The sequence below is a fragment of the Taurulus bubalis genome (genome assembly GCF_910589615.1).
Source record: "Taurulus bubalis genome assembly, chromosome: 8".
NCBI classification, from domain to species: Eukaryota; Metazoa; Chordata; class Actinopteri; order Perciformes; family Cottidae; genus Taurulus; species Taurulus bubalis.
In genome coordinates, this window is record NC_136596.1 from 13103319 (window position 1) to 13129040 (window position 25722).

At 41.8% G+C, this 25722-nt stretch overlaps 1 protein-coding gene across 1 annotated transcript in view; it reads right to left on the reverse strand.

Moving 5' to 3' along the window:
- arb2a (ARB2 cotranscriptional regulator A) overlaps nt 1-25722 on the reverse strand; it is a gene marked incomplete at its 3' end in the record, with an annotated part of 140088 nt that overhangs the window by 20240 nt on the left and 94126 nt on the right. Inside the window, exon 8 of the mRNA XM_079221938.1 lies at nt 20342-20426. Within this exon, the coding sequence (XP_079078064.1) occupies nt 20342-20426 (85 nt within the window). The remainder of the gene's footprint in view (nt 1-20341; nt 20427-25722) is intronic.

A 25722-nucleotide genomic window follows, 5' to 3' on the forward strand; every position in this document is an offset into this window, starting at 1 on the left:
AAAGCGCATGCACCACTTCAGGAGATACTAACAAGAATTGGAAGCACATGCCATAGCTGTGGTAAGGCATTAGCTACTTAGAAATGGCCACTATTACAGATATATTATGTTCAGGTAAAACAATTACAATGACTGAAGATTAGTTTTTCCTTTTATTAAAAAAAAGCAATGACATTAGCTGACTGTTTGCAAGGAGTTCTGAAACGTTGAACATAAACCAGCAAGACATTTCCATAACATGTAGATCTATTTTAGACACATGTTCTCATCTATCTTTTATGAATGTTTCCACAAAGAGAGGCTTGTGACATTGTGTCCGTGTACCATACTGTATGTGTATCTTTCAACGCCTGTGCATGTCGACATTCTGGGAACTCATTACAAGGAAAATCAATGCATGACATTGGTTTATAGTGGATGTCTTCTCATCAACCTAAGACCTTATTCCATCCTCTCTAATTTCAGGCCAAGCACAGACATCACAACATATACACACAGACAAACACACACAAATCAATACAGATGGCACAATCATCCTTATGACTATGATCACACACAGCTGAAAATGTGAACATGCTTTTGTGTGTGTGTGTGTCTGAGTGTGTTTGTGTTAGAGAGACGGAGGCAATAAATTGTGTCTGTGAACTTGCATGGGGCAACATGTGCATCACATGATCACGTGATTTTGTATTTATCTAAACATATATGCATGTTGTGCTTGTGGGTTTTGTACGTATGTGCGTGTGTGTGTGTATTTGCAGGCAGGCATGTCTGATGAAGATATCAGAGTTAACAGAGCCGGGGCAGGATCTGAATGTTGAGGAGGACTGGGAGGCGCTCAACAGTCAGAAAAGAGGATGCTGCCTGGCTGAATTGCGCACACACACACACACACACACACACACACACACACCCTCATACACACCCTCCCTCTCTCTGTCATGGCCTCTGCTCCTACTGTATGTGTGGCACGCAGCATGCTTTAAAGCCAGAACTACGAGGCACAACACTGTCTGCCTGGGGAATTCTCTACATCACTCTCTCCTTCTTTGCACATCTCACTTTGCCTTGCCTCTCTGCTCTCTCACTCTCTTCCCAAACTCTGACTCTATGAAAACCCTGAAAGAACTTTTGCTTGCACAGTCTTCCCACAAAAGCGACTCCCCCACTGTCTCTCTCTCTCCTCCTCACAGCCAAAAGAGCAGATGAGACGGCAACCCCATGCTCAAAAGTGATCAATTTTTAATTTCTCACCACTTTTTCATGTTGTGTCAGAGAGAGATGTCAGCAAACACGAGCCCTGGGGAGGCTTGAGGAGGGATAAAGAGGGGGTGATAGCAGATGAGGGAAGTGCAGGTGAGGAGAACGAAAAGCAACGAACGAAAAAGCAAACCAGTGTTTGCAATCACAGTGTGTGAAGAAGATAAAGGTTTTATACATTATCACGGCTCAAATACAAGATTGCATCAGATGACTTTTACATGTAATCACTTACTGGCAAGCTGATCTCCTGCTTTATATTATGAACATGTTTTGATGTGTCTTTCAACAATTCAATTCCTTACTCATTCCGATATTTTGTGAAGGCATTGGCTGCAGTGTTTGTGCCTGGTAGAGCTGACTGGCCCTCTGTTTGGCTCTTCTTGGTGACATGGGCGGTGAAAACAAGCAGAAAATCTAACTGTTCCATATAGAGGAATATTTTTACTGCTGCTAATGTGACTTAAATACCTTGTTCCACAGCTGAGTGGGCTAGCACCTGCTGCAAGCAGAAGCTAGCCTATTACAGCTCAGTACAGTGCTGTCGCTAATTTTCTGATTCAATTAGCATGCCTCAGAGCTTTCCAGTCTAATTGCAAACTACTTCACAGTTACCTCTCTGATTAATCGCTGCCCATCTGCGAGCCATTGCACGCAGAACTTGGTGGAACAAATTTGTGCATTCTCAGATATCAGCTGCACTGCTCTGAGCTGTTGAATAGGCCTATCTCAAAGGGTCACTGAGAGGCCCTTATATCTGACGCAGGCCCTGATCCCATAGAACTGTACATTTGGCAAGACTTAAGGATCACTTCCCGATGTTCTGTAAATGCTGCTAGATGTCAGTAAGTAGTGAAGCTGACTCCTGCAGCTCACAACCTACAGTAGATTAAGGGTTGATGGATGGATGTGTGTGTGTGTGTGTGTGTGTGTGCCCTAACCTCAACTCTGGACTAACACCACTAACCATGTAGCTCCTAAAACCTCCTGGCAGATCAATATTGCATGTCATTAGCCTACTGTCGTTTTAACCCTTAAAGATTCTGACAAACAACAAATACGAATAATATTAGATACAATTTGGTAAATGGAAAAAGAAATCATGAAGAATAGACCAGGAAAAATAATTTCCTTGCAGCTGTGGAAATATGTCCATAGAGCTGCACAAGATGGAGAAAATATGTTCCGTATGATAAATGCATTAGACACTGAGAAGCAATTCATCGTGGACAGACAAATACATTGTTAATAAAAATCAAAAATACATGTCGGGCTTTTTTAACAACTATTTTAAGCTATGATAACAACAATAATACCTGTCCAGCGTAAATTACTTTATACTTTATTCCTATTTACAGACAAAAAGCACAAACAACTTTAAGACCAGAAAAGATTTGTATAAGAACGAGACATGCAGCTGCTTCACAGCATCCGTACTATGTGGAAGAGTTTGGGCATGCTTAGAATGCTAATTGTCCAATTAATGTTGCTGTAAATCTGTATTTGTATAATTGCTGGCACTGTCTTGTTGGTGGATGAGTCTAAAATATTGCAAGAGACAAATGGATGATTAAGAAAGTACAATATTAGGAATAGGCTCTGGTATCATATTGCAGCGCTCAATCAGTTATTATAGAACAATCCTATCACAATAATAATAAAAACCATGAGATGTTTGCAATATCTATAACAAAGCGGCTCAAATTTAAAATAGAATAGTAAAACTGCCGTTGGTCTTTTCTGTCCATGACTCCACCCGCCTCTAATGCCTCTAACTTCCTGTGTATCACATGATTTACCCTGTTCTGGACCAAATGTTGAAGCCGTACACCTGCAGTCCTGGTTGCCCAAAGGCATTCTCAGTGCATCAACAATGAATGACTGTTGTTGGCCCGGTACTCCATTTTTTCTAACCTCCCCCAACTAAAGGACCCAGGACGGTGTGGTCTAGACCTGGAGGTCATAACCCTCTTCGAGACCCACCAGGAGACCCATCACCTCTCCCACCGAACCAGATCAATAGCTCTGTGTTGTCTGGGCTGTCGGCCAGTGTTTACTTGTGTTGACCTCTGGAGCTCATGAAGAGCCGCGTAGGACAGATGACAGCAGAAACAGAGTAAAGCACCGTGGCAGAGAAGATGAGGGCAGACAGTGGACAAGCTGCGGGGAGAAGGGCAGAGACACTGCTATCAAAGAAGAAAGGAACAGTGTCGGAGAGGAGAAAAGTGAAGGGTAGAGAGAACATGAGGAGAGGGCAATAACGAGTGTTCAAGAGAAAGCAAGTACAGCAATATCAAAGAGAAAAGAGGTGAGTGGAGGGCTTTGACAACGAGAGAGAGAGAGCAGAGAGATGGTTAAAAGACTGTAGCTGGGGTGAAAGGTAAGGCAGAGGTATCACAGGTTATCATATCAGTAAGTCAGCGACTTCCAGCTATCATAGCCAAGGCAAATTGTTCTCAATCCAACACAATCCTCTTCTCTGTTCTCCAACCCAGCCCTATTGACAAATCTAAAACCAAGGTCACAGCAGTGTTTACACAGTCTTTAACCCAAATTACATCATCCAAACTCTGGCCCGCTGAATGCATTACACTGTCACTGAGAGTAAATGACCTGGCAGGCTGCCGTCCCACAGAAAGTAGAGAAGCTCAAACAACGAGAGAGAAAACGAGGAGGGTGGAGTAAGATCAAGAGAAAAAAGTCTGATAAGAATGTAAAAAAGAAATGGCACAAGAACTTGGCATGTAGAAAGTTATCGCTGTGTTCAATTTGTGCCCTCCACAAACAAATCCAATGCCCCCAATTCACACATACACAACATTATTGTCCTTCTGTCAGTGGCAGTGTTTTCACCGTATGAGTCTACACACTGAACAACAAGGGAGCATAATGCATATTGTTACTGGCTCCCAATAATGATGCATAACCCGGTGGCTGCACAGGAATATAATACCAATATGTCAGGTCTCTGATTTGGCCACAATTTGCATGGTTATAATAGCTTATCGACTGGCTCAAGGTTGAGCAGGGCCAGGCGGCTTCACTGTAATGACTGGCCGTGTGCCTCCGACAGTTTATTTCAAGCTTCTGTGGCTCAGTCACCCGGCCCCCTATCTCGTCAATACCCAATCTTGATCCCACTGTCTGCATCCTGACAAAGTCTACACAAACACGTCTGCCCCCCATTGCCAACAACCTCACCTCAACCTCCTCCATACCCTTCATTCCAGTGCTTTTGTTTTACATTATTCTTGTATCATACAAGGATTTCCCATGAAGATCAATACAGGAGCAATTCATTAGCGCTCCCAAAATCTGCTTGTCCACAAGCGTCTGCCCTTATAACAGCTATCGACTCTTTCAGGTTTGGCCTGGTGCCCACCTTGTTCAATGTCTGTGCAGCAGCACAATGAGCGAGCTCCAAAAGCAGAAAATAAACTTTTTGAAATTAAAATTATAGATTTAGTTTGAAACAAGAAAAGGAAGAGATGATATGACCTCTAAAAACAAGCCTTTGAATTACAATTTTTTATAATGTTTTTAAGTCGTTAGGTTCAATTTGACTTTAGATTCTTAGTTTAAGATTTAAAAAATGTGCATTTTATCTTAGAGAGGAAAAGGAAATAAAATAGTGGCAAATGAGGATAGTAGAGCAAGTATTAGCAAAGGTTAGCTATACGTGTCAAACAAAGATTTAAAGGAAAGAGATGGATAGCAGTGGAGTGAGGTAAAGGACAGAGGTCCGTCATCATAACACTCCTTGAGTTTGTCACTGGAAGTCTTTTCATTCACAACGGACTACAACACTTGATATTGTTATTGCTCCAACACTAACATTCTCTGAGTCAGTGTCAAGGGCATCACCTTGAGAGAAAGTCTTCAAGTGTAGGGGAAGGAGGTCACACAATACGAGAAACCCTGCAATCCTTGCTTTTCCACTTCAAGGCCTGTGATTGTATCTATTCATAAAATAGAACGAACCGCCTCGCACCTTGTGAAATAAACACAACTTGTTCAAAACTGTCTTGAAGAAATTACAACTTTTTCCTGCAATAATGTTGAATACCAAACAAAATATTTTAACCGTGATCAATAAAAGGTCATACATGTATTGCAATGTTTAAGGTAAAAGATAAAATGATGCATTTTTACTTAGATTTTAACAGCAATAATGGGTTTTGTCTTTAACTGCTTTTTCACATACTGATCAGTATTATCTCATTGATTATCTGTGTAAACATTACTTACATTTTGTCTACAAATGGCACTCAATGCGATCGAACAAGGGAAATAGCAATTACCACTTACATGAGAGCAAACAGAACACATCTTTTTTTTTGTTGATCAAAACTCTTGGATACTTGACAAAAACAAAATGAATGTGAAAATCCCAACTGTAGTTTTTTTTTTTATCAGGGAAAAACAAAATTGTTTAATATATTTTAGTTTTGATCAAGAGTTAGATGATAGCTAGTACTGTATTTATAAAAAAGGCCCAAAAGCATGCCACTGATCACAAACCTATCCCATTGCTTTGACAAATCAATTTCAAAACATTTTGGCTGTTATGAAGCCATTTCCAAAATACAAAGGATGAGAAGGGGGGTGAGAGGGAGAAGAAAGGGATAAATCAAAAGGGGTGGTGGAAACAGGCAAGCAGTGGTCCTCGGTCGAGAGGTCAGAGTGAAGGCAGTTCGGCCGTGCCCACTGTGGGCACTCAGCTGGAACTAAATGTGGACGACGTGACGCCAACTATTGGAGCACTGCCAAGGACCTCTCCCCCTGCTGTGTCTCTTTTTGCCCGAGACTCAACAATGAGTGGGAACTCAATGCCTCGCACCCCGCAACCCCACTCCACCTTCCCCCCAATTCCCCCCACACCACAGCCCCCTACCCCATTTCGCACTCATTCAGTCGTTCAGCCTAACATGTTCATTAAGTGCAGGGATGGTACTACGGCGGAAGACCAGTGAAGGAGGGGAAAGTGAAGGACGGGTGAACTTTAAAACTCTGATAGCAATGTTACCCAAAATATTACACTTATTTCAACACCCCTCTGGGTGATTGGTTGGTTATGGCCCTATTTGTGTGTTTTAGCAGGACCACTCTCTCTGGGATGTGTGGGAGAGACAATGGGGCTAGTGAGCTAGTCCAAACAGCTGTGAGTGTGCTGGGTGTCATACCGCCTCCATGCCTGCATGCACACACATACACACACACACACACACACACACACACACACACACACACACACACACACACACACACACACACACACACACACACACACACTCACCATCTGTGAACACCAACACATGACAGAGCAAATAGGATTACAGTATGGAGGAAGACAAGGAGGATGATCCAAACACCATAATATAATTTCCAAGAAGGGACAGGCATGGGGCAGGGCAGGTGGGGGGCGGGCTTGGTTGAGAGGTTTACCAGGGGGATGGGGCAGGAGCTTAGCTGGTCAGAGGTCAGACCTACAGTGCAGCGATCTAATGGTTGTCTGATTTGTGCACCACAGCTTAGCTCATGTTTTCAAAAAACAAGATGTAGAAACTAGGCCAGGATGCAAGAGATGAAAAGCACCACAAATAGCACACAGGATAAATTAAATGCACCAAAGTTCACATAGTTCAAACTTTTTTTGCAGTAGAACCTTGTTTATCTTAACTCATCAGAGACTTAAGTTATTCAGAGGAAAGTATTTGATATTTAAGAACACATAGAAATACTTGATTGCAATTTAGAAAATAAAAAACATACAAGCATGTGTATTGTGTATTGTAATTTACAGCTCATATGTATCACAATTGCTTATGTTATCAGAGGTACAGTATATATATATGAGGTTTTATTATTCAATAAACAGATGTTTATGTCTCCAAAGGGTTAGTGGCAATTATAGATGGCTGGTGAGCTTTTAGCCCCTGCTTTGAGAAGGTACAGGCCAACATTGGACATAAACCTTATAACAAATAATGTCAGCTACGATTAGAACCTCGGGTTAAATCCTGTGTACCCTGTCATTCGAAAGAAACATTTTCATATCACTTTATTATCATGTGATTTGTCAACTAATATTCAATGTATTAAAATAGATTATGGTTGCATTAGAGGATTAGAGGTCTTTTAAGAAAGCCAGGAATGAATGCACAGTGACCCTGACACCCATCCATACACATACATACGTTTGCACAGAAAATACATACCAAGCTGAGCATATATGAAAGAGATTATAATGTGATTTTTAGAATTGTACTACAAAACATTTCTCTCTGTCATCCATCCATTCATGCTTTGATTTATCTGTTGATTAGTTTGAGGGCATTTCTGTGTGACAGAAAAAGGTTGATCCTGAGGCCAGAGCAGGGCAGGTATGCCAAGCATTGGTTTAAGCTGTAAGGTAACATCTATGTCAAAAGCCTCATCGTGTGTAAGATTAAATCTTAGGTCGGGATGGGCAGGTCTTGAGTAGGATCTACTGATCCAATATAATATGAACACATCTAGCGTGGTCCACAGGAGCCAGTCTGACATGTGACTGGCTGCGACACCTCAAGGTCAAAGGTCAATACAGATTTCAGCAAATCTGAGCAGGCACGCCATGAGTTTATATTCAGGGAGGGGAGGGGGCACGGCTTGGCCTCCAACCCTTACCCGCTAAGACTCTTGAAGTTTTTTACCCTGACCTAGACTTGACTCCTTCATCCGGGATGTTAGCTATACTAATTACTGCCTGATAGCCGCCTGGTGCCAAATGCAATTCACTTCCCCCCGATTCTCCTCATCTCTGCCCCAACAGCTGGTGCCAACCTCGCTTAGTGCTCATGAAGTGTTGCAGACAGAGTGTGTGCAAGTGTGAGCCCCCACCTTTCTTTCTGCTCTGGCAATCTACCTCTTTTGTTTAGGGTTTTGTTATCTGGCCACATGTTGCTCAGAGGGCAAGGTAGGGGCAAAGGGGAGCTGCACTATGTAACATCAGACGTTCGGCTGGCATGCACTCTGAAAGAAAAAAAGCATTTCATAAGCCAAACAAAAGAGGGATTAAAATGGCGCCAAAGATGGATTTGGAATTTGCGCCTCCGAATGCTGACCCCACCCCTTTGCATCTCAAACGATCTCCTCTGTGGCTGGAGATTCTGTTTGGGTATGAACAAGAGACAAGGTAGGGTGGAGGTGATTGGAAGGAGAGCCAGAGTCACACAGCAGTCAGGTGACTTGGACTCAAGGATGGGGAAGGGGACTCTCCCTCAGAGTCATGAGGTCCAATTTATTTCCTCTGTGCTCTAAGGCCCCCTGTCCAACAGTGTGGCGCCCTCCGTTACCTGATTGGCATGTCTAGCACTTGGCCTTAGACCCTCTTCTGTGCCCTCTGGGCCTCTCTCACATCTCACTGCAACAGCTAGTCATATCTCAATGTGAGTTTGTCTGTGATTATCAGCATGTGCGTGTGTGCGCATGTGTCTTTAGGGGTGTATCACTAAGTGTGTCTACATGTGTACAGCTATCTCTGAGCATGTCCATGTGCATTTGAATCTGTGAGCATACATTTAGTTTGTGTGCGTGTATGCAGACAAGTTGCCTGTCTAAGTTGATTAGATAGGAGGTGAGCCCTGCAGTACTGCAGTAGGCGGACATACTGGCTGACCAGGACATAGATGCAGAGGCGGGGGGGGGGAATGGTGTTTTTCCACTGGCTTTGTAGTTTAGCCCTGAGAGGCTCACAGAGGTGATAACCAGTCTGTCTCTAGGTCACCCAGATAACATGCCTGTACAATCCACATTTTTGGGAGAACATGCACACAAGTGTAGGTGAGTATCTGTAAGTGCAGAATACGTGCACACGCATCTACACCCGGCTCACAACATAACCACATCTCTCAACATGACCCGTCACAGATGACACAGTTAGTGAACCTTAGGGGAATTAACCCAAGTTTCAGAGTGACAGGATAGACACAAGGTGGTGAATGGACTTACATTTATATAGCACCTATAAGGCAAAGACTCAAAGGCAAAGAGAATTTTCGGGTCTTATTATCTTGACCAACGACACTTGAACATGCAGACTGGAAGAGCCGGGGATGGAACAGCCGATCTCCCAAAACCGATTAGTGGGCGACCTGTTCTACCTCCAAAGCCACTCAGAGATAATATGACTCATGATAAAGACAGAATATGTTCACAATATAAGATCCCAAAATGTGTTTCCTTGGCTTGAAATATGTCAGTCATCTCAGTTTGAGAGACCACTTAAAACAAATGAACATGGAGAAAATAGACAGTAAAAACAAGTGAGACCAACGATTTACACCATTTAAAAATCAAGACAAATGTTTACAGAGCAATTGGTTTGGTGGGAAAACATACCCACTTAGTAGCACACCGACGAAAAAACACTATACTGCACTTTATGACACATTTCTTGGTCTGTTGCTTCGACTCAGTGCCAGACCATTTTAACAGCTGAAAAGTCAGCTGACACACAGGTCAAAGATCACCGGGTGCTGCCCAGAGCAGTGACAGGCCAGCAATGGTCAGAGGATGTTCGTGGATAAACAAGAGAAGCAGGAAAAGAGGGTTGAAGATTAAGAGCCACAGCATCAGTGAGGGATCAACGCAGGCTATCTCATTACTCCCAGGCACAATAAGCACAACAACTCTCCAAGCACTTTATAATTGCTGCTTCCTAGGCTACAAACAAGCTGTGTTTATTACCGCTTTCTACTCCTTGGTGTTTTCACTAAAAAAATAAATAAATTTAATTGCCACATTTCTCATAATAAGCACACATCGGTTTCACGGCGGTTTGTCTCCTGTCCTGGAGATGGCTGATTAATAAAGTTTGTATCTGTCAAGATGTCAACATGGAGCATGAGGGAGGATCCAAGGTCACTGCTGCATACTCAAAACCTGGCTGATCATGGAATCGACCGTCATTCCCCCCCCCCCCATAATTATATAAAAACGAGAAGTAAAAATTGTAATTTGAGGTTGAGTAGGACTCAAAGACTTTCAAGGATGATTTAAATTTCATCTTCTAATCAGCTCTTTGGCAGTTATGGGCTTTCCAAATGCAAACATGGAATCACACAGATTTCATTTTTGTCCGTTTTTTTATTTCACAACAATCACATTAAATGACGATTAAATTATGATCTAATTGCGTGGAAGAGAATTGAGTGGTAAAACTACTGCCATAATATATCAAAAATGTTTAACTAAAGAGGACCGGTGCGTTTAAACTCAAGGAAGAAAAATTGTGTGTGTGTGTGTGTGTGTCAGCCAAACCTTATGAACTAACCTCATGAACCCATAACAATATCAGTCTCCATTTAAAGAGATATGTATGAAAAGTCCAACAGAGAATAGTAGAAGATCAATAACATCTAACGTTCACCTAATTACAGTTAATACACACTTCTGGGAGCCACAATCAAATCTAATTAAAAATCAAGAGCAACTTAATGTTGTTTGACCCTCAATAAAATTACCACATCTCTATTTAGAGTAATTTACAAATTGTTCACCATTGTAGGTAAATTAAGATAAGATAGTACATTCACTCCAGTTGACCTGTTTGAAAGGTAAACTAAATACAATTAAAACTGCAACATGTCTCAACAGCTTTAACCGAATAAGTGAAAATAATTGCAAAAACTTAATTCAGAATTCAGTATCTTGGGGTTTGACTTCCTGCCTTGTCATTTACGGTAAATTACACAATCACATTGATGTTCTTAATCTTGAATAAAAATGCTGTGGAGCACTGAATTAGATTCTCTTGTTTTGTCAGTGAGAACTTATTATGGTTACACTGTCAAATGATTACTCAATAGATCAACCTCTCCCTACTCAAATCTACTTAATTCCATTTATTCACACAGTGGCAGCAGTTGTGAGGAATGTTACGTTTACTGACGAACATTAACAATATCTCGACTGAAATAGGATTATTTATTTCAGAAGTAATGCATACAACAGTTAATGGAAATTAAACATTAGTCCAGCAATGACATTATGCTAATAAGGTGTGAGGTTTTCCTCTCTCGCTTGGTTCTTCTCATCTTCTCACAGACAAGGTCACATCCAATAATGATGGTACGTATAATCAGAGGGGTGTTGCTACCTGGATAGCATCACTGTAACACTTGTTGGGTGGCTACTTTTACCTTGTTAATGAGGGCGCGGGAATTCTGGGGGACTATGGAATGAAGGTGATTGCTAAGAGTTATAATACTAGCAGTGGTTAGGATTTGACGTGTCCCACTGGGGCTTAATGGATTAATTCCACAACGGGGAATGCACCTAAGACAGGTCTACAGCTACAAAAAGAATCCAGCATGTTATTACAGTATTTCCCGCTGTTTTTCTGGTTGCCACTGTAGAATCCAGCAGACACTGATGATTGAGAAAACAACGGCCATTGTTTTATTCCTCATCTTTACACTTTATCCTATAGTCGTCAAATGTGGTACATGCTTATGTGTTCTTTTTTCTAAGTGGTTCGCCACATGTCGAGGTCAGGGGTAAAGGCTGGGCGGATTAGAGCCTATATCGAGTCAATGAGAAGAGACCATATGGGCAAATGAGATCCATGTCCGTGAAACACTAATCTGGTGATGCCCTCTAAGTGACCAGGGATGGACACTGCCCAGAGCAGCTCAGAGGTTTGGGGATTTGAAAGCAGCCTGTGACCTGCTCTACTGTACCCTGTACGTTAGCTCCCCCATCTGACCCTGCATACTCAAGAGAGGAAAGAGCTTGGCTTAAAACATGAAAACGATTAAAAACACTTCCAGAGTAAACAAATAGAGTGAGCGTCGAACGGTATTGGCGTCATTCATCCCAAATTTACATTATTCATAGTGGGTAATATGTAGAGATGGTCAAAAGCATAGATACAGTCCAATGTGTTTCTTAAAAACATTTTCAAACAGTTCTCCCTGTCGTCTGAACCTTACTATTTGTATGTATGTCCTTAAGTCACACATGGATCCAAGTCAAAGCATGAACAATATAATGACTTAGATACTGGACAGATGTGTTTAAAGGGAAATACATTCTGGAGAAAGAAATATACAGTTATTAACAGACTGCTGGATAAAATGCTATGTGTTTGCCCCACAGCAAGTACAAGTAAAAAAAGAAGCATAAATAAAGAAGTAGGAGGTATAGCAAGAGAAAGAAAAAAAGTGGCGATAAAACAAGAAGGAGGGGGTATTTATTAGTGATACTGTCCCAGTGATTGGCTGCGAGGCGGGTAGCAGAAGGACAAATGGACAAATCTGAGGAGCTAATAAGAGTGAATACAGAACGGCCCTCATGGGCAAATCTGGCACTAAGATGATAATGAGATTATAAAACCCCACTATATTGCAGCAAATTGTATAAGTGTTTCATTGAACCTTGTTGAACTTTCATTTATGCATGCCAGGCTCTTTCCCTTTTTGTCGCTCCCCTTTCTCCTCTTCCTCGGGATGATGGTAAAAGTAGGAGGAAGGAGTAGAAGATAAAATGCCTCCTGGATAGAGTTTACCTAGTGCAGGGGTGAACTGAAGACCACAGACTGGGCTTTCCAGACACACTTCTAGTTAGCATAATCACAATAGCCTAAACTGTAAAGCAATAGTGCTCTGCATGTGAGATGTGATTATAAATCACACTTCACATTTTGTCAGCATCCTTCATGCATATGCCACATAAACCTATTTATTCATAGCATATCTATTATTCCCAGTGGTTAATGTACTTTGAAGATATTAACTGAATAATAAAATACTGGGTTTGATTCCAATTGTTTTGGTGTAAATAATGTAGTTATTGTCACAACATATACAATTTCAGTTTAAAATAAGAAGCACTCTCAAATACTGTTCAATCTGTGGATACCACCACATACTGCAAATATAAATAATAACACATAAAAAACACTAATACTATAATCATAACAGTTTTTGTTAATTCAGCTGCTAATATAATGTAATATTTATCCTCAAATAGCTCAAATAAGAGTCAACATTTCATGAACCTTACATCACTGCTGAATAATGATATAGTCATTAACTTTGACAAAGTAGAACAATTATTAGCTTAATGTATTGATCTCCATTTCCTCTCGTTTGTCAGTTAAGACAAACAAATGGCAACACCCTTTTCTTGGTCCTGTAACAAGGGCTTGTCTATTGACTATGTCGGCATATCTTTGATTCTTATCTGGGTGAAGATTCATGTCGGACAGAAAGCATAGCGCTGGAATAGATCAATAAACACGGACAGTCCTCAAGAATTGAATCAAACAATTTAATCAAAGTGGTCAAGTCTTTGATTCAAAGGAAATGTGCCTGAGAGACGGCAACCTATGTGACAGAACAGATTGCCCTGTCACCATGTAACAATACTGTGACCAGTCAATGGACTGGGGGAAGTGTTGTGTCCTGGACACAAAGTGAGGATTTGAGGGCGGAATTTATCAAGGTTGGTTCAGATGTTTAATGATGAGGGTTGCTGAAAAGTTCTTAAGGCTTCATCTGCATTGGTTGATTTTCTCTTTGATTGTTATTCCCTCGGGGTATTGAGAAGGGTTAAACACAAACAAAGGTGCAGAGGAAACTCAACATTTCAGTGATGGCTTGAGCCATTTCATATAACCACCTAATCAAGAATGTATGCACACTTGAGGCCAAAGTGAAATTTATATGATATTGTTATACATATTCTCTTCAAGAAAATGTTCGCATCTAAAGCTTCAGCTGGCATTCTTCATTCACACTGAACTGTTGTGTCTAAATGTGTTCCCACATTAATAAAGAATCACATTCACACATCTTCAATCAGAGCTGTGATACCTTTTGCAAGGAACCCTTAAGTTGACAAACAGATTGTGCTTCTCTCCCAGCTGTCCTGACCAAAAACTACTTCTGCATCTACACCTAGAACCATTCATGACTCCAATTCAGATGTAAACAAATCCATGTGAATAATAAGTAAAGTAAAAGAAAACCAAAGCTCAGAGGGAAGATATTTTGTGTAGGCAACACTCACGTTTGCTCATATCTTCTGTTTATCTTATGTACCAGACTCTTGATAATGAGCCAAGGTACCACTTCAGCCAAGGCAGCTGACAGTTAAATACATTACAATCCATTCCACTTCACAGGTGCTTCACCATATAACAGATCCTATATATTTGCCAATTCATGTTCCCAGCATTCGGTATCCTGGCATTCATGTCAAGAAGTGGACCACCAAAAAATGGCAACAACTTTCAGACATCACAAACCAGATTTTGGCTTGGTTTTTTTTTTTTTTTTTTTACAAAAGTGGATGTTTCCCCTCATCTTTTAACACTCCCACTCTTATTCCCTTGAGATTGCTGACCATCTTTCCATGGCTGCACCATTCCTTTAAACGGAAATATATGTGATGTGTCATGTCTCGTTTTCTCATTTCCACAAAATGCAGCCAAACACATCCGGTCACTTTGGATAGTTGGCATATCCAATAGAATACAATTTTTTAACAACGCTTTGGATTGTATAAGCATGTTGGGAAGTTGTATGGGCCTGCTTGTGGATGCCACATTAAGGTTTGACAGCCATTTATACAGAAGGTATCCTGTGGAATTAGCAGTTCTGTGCTTATTGGCTTAACAGATGCAAATTTCAGGAGTTCTCTGCCTGTGCTCATGGAACTATTACGATGCATAACCTTCATTTTTACTTAAACTTAACTGAAAAATCTAATATTCCCCAGTATGCCATAAATGTTTCACATGAAAGACCAACTTCTCTTTCAATATAAACACCAGTTGTGCATGACTCAACACTATTTTTGATTTGTCTTATATATTAAGTGTAATAAGAACAGGATAGTAATCCAGGCATTTGTTTCCTGGCAAAACATCAGACGATAGAGCTTTTCAATGATACACGTGTTTGTTAACCTGTCAAAACAGGTTTACTTCCTTGAAGAGGTTTACAGATTATGATCCACGGCCAAAGAGGTCTCATTGTCTGCCTCAACCTTCAGTTTGACATTTATAGTTCTTCTTATGTTGAAAACGATTAGTTATTTTCCAGCTCTATAGCGGCGTAAATCTTTTCCTTGATTCTAAAACTGTCTCTTTTCCTTTGTCTTAAATTCAGGGTATCCGTCGAATAGAATAAAAATAGAAAACATCTGGCTGAGAACTCTAATAAAGTCCAGCTGGTTATTGTAAAACTAAGCCGATTTACATATTTTTGTTCTTGCTGAAAAGACTTCAAGCTGCTGAAGATTGTGTTTCCAGGTAGCATTATGACATAAAGCTTCTGCAACGAAACCTGGCCCTTCAGAGACTCCAAAACAAAATCACACAAGGTGGAAAAAGGAAAATAGATTTTTTTTAAAGATCCCTGCACAGTTCTGATATAGTCTACACAATCGGCCAATCACCACCAGGGAAGTCTGAGATTACTCATGCACTAAAGCCAAATACATTGTCAGAGATTGTCATTGTTTGACAGCTGGGCATCAAAAGGAAATATTACATAGATGGCAACAATACAATGAGTGCTCATGTATCACTGTTGAACTAAAATAAATCCATTAGAAATTGATACGATCATATGGTTGTAGTTTATGACATCAAAGTATAATCACAAATCAAACAAAATTGTTATTCCATCTCACAAATCAGCACTATATTACTAGTTTCTGACAGACACACTAATCCCAGACCTCAGGAGTTCTTGTTCTCAGCATTTTCCACATCCTTATGATGTGATCTGTCACAAATGTGTCCCAGACAATAGCCTGATCCAACCTCAGTGAATCCAGGTCAAAGGGTAGGGGCCAGTTCACCAGAGTTTACTTGTCCATTTCCTGCAAAACTAGCACAACGTGTGCCGGTCAAGCTAAGAAAACACTGAAACGCATATGTGAAAACACAGGCAAACACACATACACATCTTCATGTGATCTTCTATCGAGGCAGCAGACTTCCAACTTACCAAGCTGGAAAAACAGGTTGGAAGAGGTGAGGTTAATTTGAGTGGGCCTGAGTTTCCTCTCAAAGTGTTAAGTCACACAGACATCAATCAGATGGTGTGTGCGTGTGTGTGTGTGTGTGTGTGTGTGTGTGTGTGTGTGTGTGTGTGAAAGTGCAGACAGCTAGAGGTGTTTCACGGTCAGCAGTGCGTGCATCAGGGAGGTGGAGGTTACAGGCAAGTCAAACCTACAGCAGGAGATGGCACATTCACAATAAGAGCCTGGCAATGTGTGTATGAGAGTGTGTATGAGAGTTTGTGTTAGAGTGGGTGTGAGAGTGTGTGTGTGGGTGTGTGCTCTATATCAGCTTTTATTCCCAGGCACTTTTTTGTGTCTCTGTGGTATCTTGGTACATTAATAACACTGAGCCACAGAGGTATGAGCCTTAGGTAAAGAAGAAAGGCAGTGACCTCCCATGTCATTGCACAGGAATTATTTCTCATGTCTTTAACAATATTGCATCACTTTTCCAGCCAACTCCCCGCTATTTTCATTCAAGATAAAAATAAAAAAAAGATGGAAAACCTAATAGAAAAGGAAGAAAGGTGGGCACATCAAAAGATGACATACAGTAGCATATTTATGTTGCGAAAGAAAATGAAAGTGAGTTTCTTCCTGCAGTCCATTAGGGTTAATTACAGCCTTGTGTTGGGACGCTTGTAGCAGAGCAGGGTTGTAATTAAAGAACAGGTAAGACATTAACTTACTTTTGTTAGCCATTAATCAGTGTTTACCTTCAGAGAGGTCTCCCTTTGTAATTAATAATCAGCTTGGACAATGAGTAATCACCCAAGTGGAAGTTGTGTGTACATGTGTCTGTGTGCTTAAGCATGTGTGTGTGTGTGTGTGTTATCAACAAAGGTTTTTTTCTCACCTTTGAAATAGCATCTTTACTGATCAAACAACTGATCATCCATCTCAACAGAAAAAAACTCAATAAACTAAGCAACAAAAACAAAGGAGTCATTACCAAAAAAAAAGACTAAGACTGGGATTTTTCCTGTGTTTTTGTCCATCTCTTCCTCATCACCCTCATTTTGCATTCATCCTTGTCCTGGCATCTAAATGGCATTGTAGGTATGACATGATTACATCTTGGGAAGGCCACCCCACTAAAACAGCACCCAACTCACAGACTTAATTCTCTGTCGTCCTTGTAGTTACTCTAACACACACACACACACACACACACACACACACACACACACACACACACACACACACACACACACACACACCTTTTCCAGCGGGAGCTTGGTTCCACTTTATCTCCATATTTTGCCCGTGTTCAGTGTGCTCCTAACTGATACAATTCTAGTGTGTCAGGCCACTGCCAAGCGCCAGAGCAATGACCTTCTTGGGGGAACAAAATCCTTTTGCAAGATGAATAAAGTGAAAGGAAGAAAGATTAAGACACAATTAAAACCAAACAAAAAAAAGGTATAGAAGCTAGCCAATCAAATGCCAAGGGGGTGGTTCCAGGTTTTGTCACATTTAAAACAAGAATTGGAGACCTTAGTGGACACCCCTGCTATGCGTTATTCTCACTCCCTCTCTGGGTCTTTCCTGCCCAGTCAGAGTGTCATGCTGGTATACCGACGTTGCTTCACAGATGATTAAGAATAGCAGACCAGCTCTGCCTCCACTCTGCCAAGAGTTACCAGCATGGAAACACAATAATCATATCATCACTGCTCCACACAGGAAAGGCAGAATGCAAGTGGAGAAGGGGAGAGGTGTGTTGAGGAAGTCAGAAGCAGTAAAGAGAAAGGAGAGAGAGAAGAACAGAAAGAGAGAAACGGCAAGACTCGTCCTTCAATCAGTTCTCCCATCACACTGCCTGACCATTCCCACTGCCCACATTTAAGCAGACTTCCAGTACTTTGTTAGCCTTCAGACGTCTTAGTGTGTGTGTGTCTGATCACATGCCATTCCCCACAGCAGCCAAGTCACCCCGGGCCTGGCACAGTCTGGCTTCACACAAGAGCAGTGGTTCACACTGTGATGTGTATGTCTGCATAAGAGCATGTGCACTTGCATGTGCGTGAAGGACAACAAGGATTCACAGGTCTGTTTCCTGTTGCTGAGATACTTTACGGCCAACACCCTCACCCCCCACCAACACACACACACACACACACACACACACACACACACACACACACACACACACACACACACACACACACACACACACACACACACACACACACACACACACACACACACACACACACACACACCATAGCACTGTTGGGTTGATTGAAGTGCTGGGCCACGCTGCCCTGACAGCCTTCCCTCAACCTTCCCTCAACCTCGTCACCTCTGTTGCTCTGCTGTGACTCTTACCACAATGGCTGCTGCCTATGAACCTGCCAGGCTGCCAAGGACACAAAGACGACTGAGGCAACCTTTGACATCAGAAGCTGCCACCAAAAGACCAGATACAAGAAGAGTTGGCAGTTCTGTTAACAGGCCTGAGACTCAGATCTATTCAGCTCGGTTAAAGTAGCAAAAGTCAATAGAGCACAAGTCAATAGTGCATACGTACAGATGGATGCTGTGTCAAACAGGCCTGTGGTAGGACAATGCCAGGCATGCCAACAGTTTCCAAAAAGTAGACTGCGATATCTTGGCTCAAAGGTTGCTGTCTTTTGACCGACAGCAGTCACTGAGAAGAGACGTGAGAAAATCAAGGCAACAAACTGACATTTAAAGATGAAATACAGTATGGGTTTTCTATTGAAGGCTAGATGACATTTCAAGAAACTGATTCACTGGTAGATGTTAAGGCCACCCACGCACACAGCTCCGTGTGGAACATGGTGTTTTAGTGGCCAAGATGAGATAGCAGTGTTGGAGATGTATTCACTAACACATGGAGCATGTGTAAGATGACCTATAGATTCACCATGGTGTCAGAGAGGGGCTTTGAAGAGAATAAAATCACAAAGCAGGAGTGCTGGAGTGATGATGGAAATGAAAGTTGAGACAAAGATGTGAGTGAGTTTGCATTTCGTGTACTACATCACTACTTAAGCATATACATAGAGTCAAATCAGGTGCATTAAATACTTATGACAGATATATTTTTAGCTGTTCAGATTTTCTTTTTGTTTCTCTGTGTGTGTGCGCGCCTGTCCATATGTGTGTCACTCTTCAAACAACACTGCAATCATCATCTCTTATCAACGGTCATGTTGAGGATTACAGCTTTCATCCCTAATCCTACATTAAGGACACATTCTCATGATGGCCATGACATCATCAAGGCCAGTCCACCACAGAGAGGGCACAGGGACAGGAAGCCAAACACCACAGGAGAGGATTAATGAATATAGAAGACACAGTAGATGATGAAAAAGAAAGATGGCGCGACAAAGAGGACGAAAATAGAAACAAAATCAAACAGCACATTTCTGCGGCGTGTGTGAGACAAGCTCCGTTTCTGCGTGTATTTGTGTTTCAAGATAATCTACCACTGCTTCAGTTTTTCTGACAATGATCCTTCTCAATCAGCTCTACTAAGACCTTGCAGACACACGCACGCACACGCACACGCACACACACACACACACACACACACACACACACAAAAACAGAATAAATACCCACAACATACCCACAACAACGCACCTACTGAACCCTGTTATCTGCACTCCTATATCCCACTGATGAACACATACAGTATACAGAGGAATGTATTATTATTTGCATATCTGTAATATAAGAAGATTTTCGATATGAAATAATTTCACTTAACTTCAGACATATTCCCCATTTTTCAGCTACATTTAAGAGGACATGTTTATGAACATTTTATGGGCTTTTAAATGTATCACTGGTTGTGAGCCGCTAGTAATGCAAGTTTCTCACAACCACAGCAACCAACTTTACTTCTCACAGTGCAACCCCATTTTTCATCTTTGACTGTAGAATAAACGCTTGGCTTAGGTAAACTTGACATAGCACCCCCAAGTTGGTGGATATTAAGTAACAAGGTTATTATTGTTGGAGTGTTTTTGGAGAGTTTGTTTGATACCTGCAGAGACTCTGGGACAGTCTGGCAGCATGGCATCCAGTGGTGTGTCCAGGGGCTCTGGACTCGACACCCAGTTGGAACAGTGCTGTAGGGAGAGAAAAAAATATGTAATTTGACTATTGAAAACAATAAGAAAAAATGTCTCATCAGCTATTTCTATATTTCTACAAAAGATGTAACCGACTACTTATGGCATTTGGAAGGTTTGGGAAATACATGCTAACCAGTATTCCTCACAATTACTCCCCCACACAAACAGAAAGAAATGCTTGAAGACAAATAAAGTATGTTATCTTGGTGTTTCAAATGTATTTTTTTTCCCGGCAAGTTTAATTGAAATTGCAAGAGATATTGGAATTAGAAAATAAATGTGGAGAACAAAAGTGAGTGAAAATAGAGAGGTAAAGGAGACAAAGAAAAGGGGACAGATGCGGAGGAAAAGTGGAGAGACGATGATCGAGAAAGAGGTGTGTGCATGGTAGAGCGAGGTGGGGGGAGAGAGAGAGACAGGAACAAGCAATTAAAAGCTCTGTGACATGTTGCTCAGACAGCTTGGCGTTTGTTTGTGGTTGAGAGCTGAGGCCTTCTACCATGGTGGATCAGTGGGTGCCCTGGGGGAGGGTGTCTGCCCAGCTTGCTGACCCATAACCCCCTGCAAACACCCCTAGTCCTCTCAAACCCCCTGTGGTTGACAACTCTACTGTCAGAAAGAGGAGAAGACCTCTTTATCTGTTTTTCGCTGTCTTCGTCTCTCTGTGTGGTGCGGCCTCTTTCTACCTACTAGGTTGTTTCAAACACATAAGGGTTAAACCTAAAGGTACAATTAATAATGAACTGCATCAAAGCCACACTTCAAAACAACTTACGATTCCCATGCTTTGAGGTTTCATTCTCTGGGTCAGATTACAACATATCAAAGTATGTTTTCCCTTTTGACCATGCCATGTGGATTGGTATGCTGTGGCTTGTAAGATTAGTACAAAAACAAGGGAAAAGGGAGAGAGGGACAGAGGGAGTCTGAGAAGGAATGTTTGGAGAAGACGTTCTCCAGATAAGATAAAAGTTAAATAGAAGAAAGAGAAAATGTAAAGAGATTAGAATGTGCAGCTGGCGTCCTTCTGAATCACTGCTTATCTGCCCTTGTTTACTTTCACCCTGGCCCCCTGACAGCCATTACAGTGTTGCACATGCTCGTGTGTGCATGTGTGTGGGTCAGTGATTGCATTACAGGGGGTCTCCCACGAAGTTGTGTAGCATTGTGAACCATTCAAACTCAAATACACACACAGAGACACACATGCTTTTGCATTTTTGCCCTCAGCAACCCTGACGCTTAAGGCTCAAAAAGGGGAGGGACCTGAGAGACAAACGTAGGAAATCTCTCCCACTTCAAGCCCTCCGAGAAACACACACACACACACACACACACACACACACACACACACACACACACACACACACACACACACACACACACACACACACACAAAACAAGGGTCACGTCACACTTCGACTCTACTGTCAGCCCTGACCTTAACCCCTTCACACAAACACGCCCTACTCCCAGGTATATTAATATTTTTCTTTTCTGTGTAAATATTTAAAAGGTACACTGTGACACTGAATATACTTGAGACCTAATTGAGCCCTATGTAGTCATATAAGGGGTATACCATAAGAGGAGCCAAAGAGTGTTCAACTAAGATTGGCAGAGAGATGAGGGGGAATGGTGGGGAGAAGGGTAGGGGTGGGGGGTTAGTGTTGGGAAAAGATGACAAGTCATCTTGGTAAACAGTGGCATATTGTGTATTTTTAGATCTTTTGCTTTGCCCTAGATGTGCTCTCCTCTGAGCCTGGGCTTGAGGGCAGAGTGGTGTAGAGCGGCACAGAAGCAGTGGGGCTCCTTGACTGCTACATCAAGTGTCTCATTGTATCTCCTTTAATTCATTCAGTCTGTCTGGAAGAAGATGTCAGCTGGGCTGTGGAGCAGTGGGCTGAAGGCGGCTGGAGAGAGGGGAAGGAGGGGAGTCTTTCAAAGGGCCCTCCTCCCTCCTCCTTCACCTCCACCATCACCACCAATGGAGACAGGGAGGCCGGGGTTTGAATAGATTTGTCAAGGCAACAACACACGTGCACACAAACTATTGCATAAATGCACGCACGCACACGCACACACACACACACACACACACACACACACACAGTGTTGGGAGACCGCAGGCATAACAGCAGTCGCATAAAGGCAAGGCCTGCTGGCTTGGATTAGAGAAGGGCGACTTGACAAAAGGATGGCACATCACATCGGTTGCTTCTGACATGTAGCATCATCACTTCAAGCAGCTCGTCCACCGATCAATGGAGCCATTGAACTAAAGGCAGACGGTGAAACAAACATGTAAACAGATTTGACTTGTTTGTTTTGGTTTGTGCTGGATATGTGCACATGCATGTACCCTTTTGTACACAACGCAAGACACATTGTTGCAGAGTGCATTTTGTTTCACTTAAATTCCATTACTAACATTATGCAGGGACGAAGTCCTAAAAGATTCTTTAAAGTGTTGAGTTAGAGGCTGAAGATAAGTGCTGAAGCTAACCATGAAGTTAAAAGTACACTCTGAGGTTGTAAATTACAAGCAGGTGCCAGCTCTACCCCTCTACCGATGAGAGATGCTTTTGATCCTTCTTTGTACATGTATGTGTTTGCGCGTGTGTGTATGTGAGATCCACCACCTGCTGCAAGTTACAGCGGATACTCGGCCTTCTTCCTCACATACACCCGTGCTGTGCTGCACGCACACACTTTAAGAGTAATGGACACAACACACTGCATTTAGCTGATGGCAGGGGGATCTAATGGAGTCTGCACGAGGACCAAATAGGTCTCTCTTAGGGGTCTATATCCACTACACAGGAATACACACACAGCCCCTTGAAAAAAGGATGTGTAGGCTACTCTTTACGTTCCAAAACCTGCATTCAAACAACAGATCACACTATAGACTCAGGGTTTGCCACAATTCATGCACACTTTTATTATCTCAATCTAAAAAACTATAAAACATACAATATAAAAAGGGTGATTTGATAATCAAATAACTTCCAGAATTATCGTTTGAATCTTTTTTTAAACTGCAAATATTGAATAAAATATTTGTAGTATGCAAATTTGCAATTGTGTACAGTTGGCTCCATTAAATGGTCAAACAGTATCTCTACCTTTTCTTTCTGAAAGCACACAGGACTTAGTCCCATTATAGAAAACTCTGTGCCATACAAAAGTCTCCTAAACCACAACACGCATGGTAGCATGCAACCTAAATTCTCAGAAAGTAGTCCTGAGTATCAATTTTTGCTCACTCTCTCTGTGTCCCTCTCTCTCCCACCTCCTCCAGTTGCTTTATAATCTCTATGGATTAGGATGGTTTATTCATGACCATAGTGTACTCTGTATGTGTATGTGTGTGTATGTGAGCTCTGGGCAGGCCACTAGAGTGTGACAGCAGGCCAGCACAGTGACAGGAGACACCTTGGAGACTGTGACAGGCTGCCAGCTGTACACCATCATTCGCATTTCTCTCTATCTCACTCACTTCTTCTCACTATGCTACTCATCTATCTCCACATACATCTCTTCATCTCCTCTCCTCCATCTGTATTCACTCCATTCACATCCTACCTGTCTTTTTGTTTTCCTTTTCCACAGCTCTAACCTGTGCTGTCTCTTTGCCAGTCAATGGGATCTAAATAATTGAACGTTTCCCATACTTTATTTCTTTCTGTCTCGGCCAGTGGATGGAGTTATTCTAGCTCAGCCTCTCTGCTTATCCTGCCCTTTTATTTTCTATCACCTTCCCTCTGTATTTTGTCTCCTGGTGGTGACGTCAGTTGCCCCTCTTCTGACCCATTTGGTCCATATAACCTGGCCCAGCAGGCGCTGATCTCTAAATCCCATCTCCTCTCTTTTACTCTCCGCTTCTCATCGCTCCATCCCACCACCCAGTGACCTCTTGAACCTTGGAGGGAGGGAATTATCTCTGTCCGATGAGAACAGAGCAGTGCACTGCTGGGGTGCCCCAACCTCACGTGCACCCACTTGTACAGGCACCCACATGTATACACCACCGAGGGTTGTATGCGTGTTCACTGATCGCTCCTTTCTGTGATGTGCAGCACCCTCTGGGCTGCCCTTCCTCTGTGTGTGTGTGTGTGTGTGTGTGTGTGTGTGTGTGTATCTGTACCTTAATGTGAAAGTGTTGTATATGTTTAAGATCCAGCTGTGTATGGGATATTGATATAGATGTATCTAGAGATGTTTAAAAGGAGCAGTATATGCATCTACTATCTGTGCACTTGTGTGTCTATGTTTTGCACTGCACCCACAACTGCATGCACTTGTAGTGTGTGTGTGTGTGTGTGTGTGTGTGTGTGTGTGTGTGTGTGTGTGTGTGTGTGTGTGTGTGTGAGCGTGCATCGTGTGACCATTCAAAGCCAAACATCAGGAAACTGAGCCAATGTTCGAAAGGCCTAACATTTTAATATTGGGCGGAGCAAAAAGGCACTCTGACCTTTCAGTGGAACCATTGCAAATACACAGTCTTGGTTTCTAATGTAAATGACTAGGGACAGAGTAGATTTTGGATTAACCGCAATCCCCATGCTGACCCATGGTTTATTAACTAGCATTGCCCTCCATGCACAGAAGCCAGGGATGTGATGAAATACTGAATACTGAATTTGAGCAAAACAATTGAAGTCAGATGTTAACATATGCAAAAATAATGTATATCTCCGAGCAGTGATCTGCAGTATTCATCATTAATTGTTGCAGCAGATATTTTCGTACTGAATAACCATTGATATGGCAAGAATAAAATGCATTAACGCTGTTTACTTTCCTGATAATTCTGTTAAAGTTCATTTGGTTTGTTGGTTGGGTTGTTGTTAAATACAATTGATGTAATGATTACAATTATAATTAAAATACATAGAATATAAGCATTTCTTTGAATTAGCAACAAATAATGTAGTCTTAACTCTTTTAGAAAAAATAAGCAAAAACTGAAATGTTAAGGCAAACAATTAAGACCAAGGAAAAGAGGGAGAACAAAACACAAGGCTGAAAGCAGAGGAAATCAAGAGTATGTCAAAATATATTAGCTTTATCTGTTGCATCCTTCAGAAGGGCATACGTAGGTTTGTTTCCATTTCCCTCAAGAAAAATTCCCTTTAATTAGGAAGGCTCATCTCTTGATTCAGCCAAAAAAGGACTGTGGGTTAATGAGTACGAGAGAGTGTGAATCCTTGCATGTCCCCTTACTCCGACTGGACAAAGAAGGTTATTTCAGATTTATTGTTCCGGGGAATCATCACAAATAGAA